At 29.8% G+C, this 6,253-nt stretch overlaps 1 protein-coding gene across 1 annotated transcript; it reads right to left on the bottom strand.

Moving 5' to 3' along the window:
* Positions 1-2,160: 2,160 nt before the first annotated feature.
* Positions 2,161-3,804, bottom strand: LOC120077097 (allene oxide synthase 3-like). Its single transcript, XM_039030967.1, has 2 exons — positions 2,982-3,804; positions 2,161-2,898 (listed from the first exon to the last, which is right to left on the bottom strand). The coding sequence occupies exons 1-2, from the start codon at positions 3,713-3,715 to the stop codon at positions 2,187-2,189; spliced, it is 1,446 nt and encodes a 481-aa protein (XP_038886895.1). The 5' UTR covers positions 3,716-3,804; the 3' UTR covers positions 2,161-2,186.
* Between the last annotated feature and the right edge of the window lie 2,449 nt (positions 3,805-6,253).

Below are 6,253 nucleotides of genomic sequence, written 5' to 3'. Positions count from 1 at the left end.
TCTCGGATTGGCTAACTAAAAATTTTGAGTTGACCTAACCCAACTCTAATTATATATATATATATATATACATTTTTCTCTCTTTGTTTAAGGTTGTGTTACTTTGAGTTAATGAATTCATGAATTGTTAATATTTTTGTTTCAAAATTATTATGATCGTTTGTATTTGTCTAAAGTTTGTAATAAATATCATAGATATTTAGTTTTTACTACTCGAATCTTAAGGTTGAGTTGGGTTGGAAACTTTATTTGAGTTTTTTGAATTGTCAATCCGACTAATCAAAATCTACTAATATATATATTTTTCTTTTATGGTAGGTTTCCTCTAAAAGAACCATATATTTCATTAGCGTTGATTTTAAAAAAATATCAATTTATACCTTTAAATTCTAAACTTGTATTAATTAGAATCTTAAGTATCGATTATATTCAAATTCCTAAGTAGATTTATTTATATCATTCATTAAATTTCACTTGGACAGAGATCTGTAAGATTTATTATTTGTTCAATAAAATATTTAAAATTTCATAAATGAATCAATATAGACTATCCATTAGGACTTTCTTTTAAGACGGTCTATTTTATTAATATGATATTTGAAGGAGTCTACACTTCTGTAAAAGTTGATGCATTGTAGATTTTCAAAGTAATCTTAATAAATTGTATCAATTGATTCATTTATGACTATTTAAAACATTTAAATGAAACAATTATAAGTTTTTTACAATATTTTACGAATTAAATCTAAAAGAATGTGTAACTTGATATATTGATAAAAGTTTAAGATTTAAACTGATACGATTAAATTCATGATTAGGTGAGACAACCCTAAAACATGGTGATATTGTTGATATTTCTGAAAAAAGATTTTCCTAGAAGAAGATGATTTAACAACAAAAAGAAGAGAAGAAGATAGTATTTATTTAGTTTAAATATTAGAAAATTCACAAAAACAAATAATTAGAAATAAGATCCTCTACATCATATATGATTAAATTAAAATGAGATCTCCATTAAGATAGGACACGTGGAGCACGAGGAACTTACTTTCTAATTTATATCCCAACCACTCAATCATGTATGCTCAAGTCCACGACAGCCCGCGTGAATCAGCCAATCATGATTTATTCTGCAATCATCAATAAACGCTTAAATATATTAAACAATGGAACATAAAAAAAAAAAAAAAAAACCATACATAAAAATGCCTATATATATATATATATATATATATTTAGACAGTGATAATTTTTTTTATTCGTAGAAATTATAATTTTTGAAATATGTTCAACTTAATCTTTATTATTATTCCCATTCTTCTGATTATTACATTATAAATTTTGAATTAGAAATATACACGATTTATTAACCGATTAAAATTGAAATTTCAAACGTCAAATTTAACAAAATCTAATATGTTGCTATACATAGATTTTTTTTCCTAAATATATGAACTATACTTATGCCTTAGTTAAAAATATATGGAATCAAATAGTAATACTAAGAATCACTAGACTACTTATAGGTTTGTAAGAAATGTAGGACATATTGTTCTTAAGACATGCAATCATGTAATTAAAAATGTAGATATTGTTGTTGTTTTAATAGATGGCTTGAATACTCATGTTCTACATTATTTACAAACAGAACCTTGATCCTTCCTCATTTCTAAAAAAAATATATATATGAAGGATTAAAAGTATATTCATGGTAGAAAATTATAAGAAATTTAGATAGACATTAGAATCTACAAGCCATCACTCATTTTATCTCAATTTTAGTTCAATAATTTAACATATTACTATTTCAATAATATTTTCGAAATATTTAAAAAATAATAATAAATAGTGACACTTTTAAAAGAATATAGGTATTATTTAACCAAATACAAAGTTTCTTATTTTTTTTCTCTCTATATTTTAGCCAAAATAATAATGATTATATCATTTTTTAACTTAAACTTATACAAATGTTATAATTTATACAATATTTATATAATTTTGAGTGTTCAATTTTTCAAATAAAAAGTTTAAAAGATAAAGTGTAATTACGACATACGTCAAGATGATTTTTTCAATTTACCCTTTATTTTTCAACAAAATCCTTAAAGTGAAAATTTAGAAATTTAAAAGATGAAAGAACATAATTAATTAAGTTACCTGTAATTTAAATGAAAGAACATAATTTAAACCTTAACGGTGGCTTTGGTTAAGGACTTGAACTTCACCGCAGGACCGAGCGGCAAATCTGCAACGTCGACAGTAAACGTATCATAACGGAGGAAGAATTCCACCAGAATAATCCTGCCCATCAGCACCACCAGATTCTTCCCCGGACACTGCTTGTTCTCCGCCGTCGGCTCCACCGTCTCCCGCTCGTTTGACCAGTAAACATACTTCAAAAGCTTCTCCCCTTCTTCTCCTTCGAACCTATCGCCGACGAACTTCTCCGCATCCTTAAAAATCTTCGGATCTTTAGTGGCAAACGGCTGATACCCGAAAATCGTCTCTCCTTTCTTGATCTTGAAAGCAGAATCATGGCTGTGAATCACTATGTCCTCCTTCGCTTTCCCGTACTGGAACGGCACCGGCGGCTCGATCCTCAGAGCTTCATACACGACGGATTTCAGCAGACTCATTTTCTCCAAGGCGCCGAATGTCAGTCCGCCTTCTTCCTTCACGGTGGTCCTGACTTCGTCGGCGAGCTTCCTGTGGAGATCCTCGCCGGCGGTGCCGACCCATTTCAGTATAGTTGGAAAAAGCACTTTCATTCCGCCGTATGCGTTGAATCCGGCGAGAAACACTAGATTGTGACACGCTTTCTCTCTGTCTATCCCTTGTTTCTCTGCTTCGTCTAGAAATGATCCAGAGGAGGAGTAAAACGCTTTGTAAAGCTTCCTGTAAAACCAAACTCTAGAAATGAACTTAAAAAATTCAAGGACATTCCGAAATCTAAGAGAAATTACCCCATTAAATTCTACCTGTAACCACTTTTGACTGGAAAGAAAGGCAGGGGAATAGTATGAATGATGAGATCTTCAAAAATTGAGAAAATATTCGGGACTCCAATGGAAGCAAGTGGGGCGAGCTGAAAGGCAAGCCACAAATCGAACATTCCAGGTCCATCGGCGGCCAATTTCGGATCAGGATTTCCATCAGAGAATAGACGGAAAACGTAATCAAACGACATGGAATCACTAATCGGATTGAAATCGGCGATTTTCTTCTTCTCCGCGAGTTTATCTTCAAGCTTAACGAACATCTCCGACAAGGAGCTTCGGAACAGAGGGATGATCCTGTCATGGCGGGAGGCGAGAAAAGAGAGGAAAAGGCCTTTGAGAACAGAGTGCTCTGTTTCCGATGGGTCCAAGTAAGCGCAGGTGCGAATGCCGCCGGTGAAGGACAAGGAGGGCATGTAAGTTCCATCGAGAATGTTGCGTTTTTCGACCTTGGTAGTGTCGAAGAGGATCGGAAAACTAACGGCGTCGAGAAGGACGACGACTCTGGAATCGGAGGAGATGAAGGGGCCCGGCGGCATGTTGGCGCGGAAGACGGTGGAGCCGTATTTAGTCACTCGGGAACGGAAGAATTCGTCTTTGCCTTGGAAGTAGAAGTAGTCGTAACGGTCTTTGATCGGACCGAGGAAAGAGAATCCATAGCCACCGGGAATGGGTTTGAGAGGAAGTTCAGGAGAGGAAGAAGAAGGAGAAGCCATTGTTCAGTTCTCAATGTTTCTTTCTTACAAATGTAAACAAAAGGTTTTGTCTTCACGTTGGGGAGAATGGACACTAGACAAAATTGTATGGTTTTTCCACTCTTCTATTTAAAACATGTATAATATTACGAACTCGATAATGTACCATACTGTTTTCGTTTTTTATTTTTAATTTTTGAAAATCAAGCCAGTTGTCTAGATTAAAAATACATTTTTAAAATTTAAGCCACGTTTTTAAAACACTTTTAAAATCTAGACAACCGACTTTTAACTTTTTTTTTTTTTTTTTGCTATATAATAGTTTTAAAAAACCAAAAATAAATCCAGTTTTCAAAAACAAAAACACAAACCCAATTTTTAAAAACCAAAAACAAAGAACAAACAGATTATTTTGATGGATTGAATTCATTATTATAATGAGTGGTTATTATAGTTTATGGGTTATATTAATTTATGGATAATAATATTTTGTGTTTGAGGTTTATATTATTTTAGCCTACGAATGTGAGCAATTTCATTAAATCTTAGTATAGTTCCACCATAAAATCTAGATGGTTACATATTTGAAACTATAGAGACTAAATTGTTTCGTATTAATCTTTAGGATTAAAAATTTCAAAATTAAAAGAAAAGATACCAAATTTTTACAAATCAAATTTAAAAGTGTTTTAAAATTATCTTTTATTTTAATTCAACAATGTGTGGCATAGATTATTTGAACTTTTAAACTTATTGGTGGAGAGTATATGATTGCATTAATTTTTTTTTAAATATGTTGTTAAATAAATCAAGGGTTACAATATCTTAATGCACACGTGCGTAAGAAAAATATTATATAATCTATATCAAAAAGAAAAGGCATAACAATAATTATCATCCTAGTGGTTGATAATTTGATTTTTTTCACTCTTTTAGGTATCGTTTGATAATTATTTCATTTTTATTTTTGTTTTTAAAAAATAAGCATATTTCCTCTTCATCCTCGTTGGATAACTATTTCTTTTTTGTTTTTGTTTTAAAAAAATAAGTCTATCTCTTCTCCATTTCTTACCTTATTTTGTATTTTTTCTAAGTACGATAGTTGAATTCTTATCTAAATTTTAAAAACAAAAAAAAAAATTTCAAAAGTTACTTTTTTTAGTTTTCAAATTTTGGTTTGATTTTTTAAACCATTGGTAAAAGGTAAAAAAACAAATGAAGAACTTTGGAGGTGGGAGTAGTGTTTGTTCAGAAATAAAAATAAAAAATAAAATGATTACCATACGAGACTTTATTATTAAGAAAACAGAGAGAAAAACAAAAGATAGCTTGAAAAATATAAAGAGTTGCATTTACCAAAGTTCATGATTTAAATGAATACGATTATTAGTTTAGAATTTTAATCGATACACCTCCAAAATATAGGAGTATAGATTGATATTTATTTTCTCATTTCGAGGACATTTTAAATATTCATCATGGGAAAGGATTTTAAACCTTGGGTTCAACTATTTTTTTTTTCATGAAAAATAAAGAAAAGCAATTTTATTATGGGGCAATTGTAACTTTAATTAAAAAAAAATTGAAAATTGGGTGTGTGTCCCTAAGTTTTGTTTTTTTATCAAACATGTCAAAAAAATTTCTGCTAGAAAATTTGATTGCTATATGATTACTATATGATTGTTATGTGATTACTATCTGATTTTTACGTGATTACTATGTGATTGTCACACCTGCAATTACAAAAAAGTTGTACATATATAGAGAAATTAAAATCATAAATCTCTTGGTAATTAACACATTTAACCGATATATTTTGATCCACAAACTTTTTACATGTTGATTTTAGTTCCATGAACTAAAACAAAAAAGTTCTATAACTTGACATTTAAATCTATGAAATTTACGAAAATAGTGTATTTGATCTCTATCCTCAGTTTCCCTTAACTATTAGCGGAAAACTAAACATGTCGTTTTTTTATAACAAAATTTATTTTTAATCATTTTTTCTACTTCTCCCTCCTCCCATCGCGGAAAATAAATAAATAAATAAAGAAGAACAAAGATTGATTAATTTAGTTTTTTTGCTTTTAAAATTTTGGGACTTTTCTTTTTCACTAACAAATGAATATTATTATGGTTGTTGTAATGCCCACATTTTTAGATTAGGTTCATTTAATTCTTTTAAAGATTGATTAAGTTAATTGAAATGTTGATTGAAACTAATTTGATTAAATTAGGTTTTAGTGGGATAAGTAACATGGTTGATCAGTTTCTAAATTTTGAATGACTATTTTTCATGTCACTCGAATAGAGAAAGAGTACATTGAATGATTTAAGATCACGTTCAAATGAGATGACTACTTAAAGATATGCAAGTATAGTTAAAGAAAAAAATTGAAAGACATGATACTTATCATTTATACCAATAATGTTAAACTCAATTATAGGAAAACTCAAAGTTAAGTATGTTCAGTTTTGAATAATCTTATGTTGAGTGATCTCTTGAAAATTTTTCTTTGAAGGGTGGAATTGGAGACATGTGTTGGTCTATATATA

This window comes from Benincasa hispida, chromosome 5, assembly GCF_009727055.1.
Source record: "Benincasa hispida cultivar B227 chromosome 5, ASM972705v1, whole genome shotgun sequence".
Classification (NCBI taxonomy): Eukaryota; Viridiplantae; Streptophyta; class Magnoliopsida; order Cucurbitales; family Cucurbitaceae; genus Benincasa; species Benincasa hispida.
Note: the sequence above shows the minus strand (reverse complement) of the source record. Positions and strands in the feature narration are given on the sequence as shown.

Bases quoted from the DNA above. Each gene is read 5' to 3' on its own strand.
- LOC120077097 (XM_039030967.1), bottom strand. From the start codon at position 3,715: ATGGCTTCTCCTTCTTCTTCCTCTCCTGAACTTCCTCTCAAACCCATT. The intron at 2,899-2,981 runs GTAGAATTTAAT...TTGGTTTTACAG, and splicing joins CCAGTCAAAAGTGGTTACAG to GAAGCTTTACAAAGCGTTTT.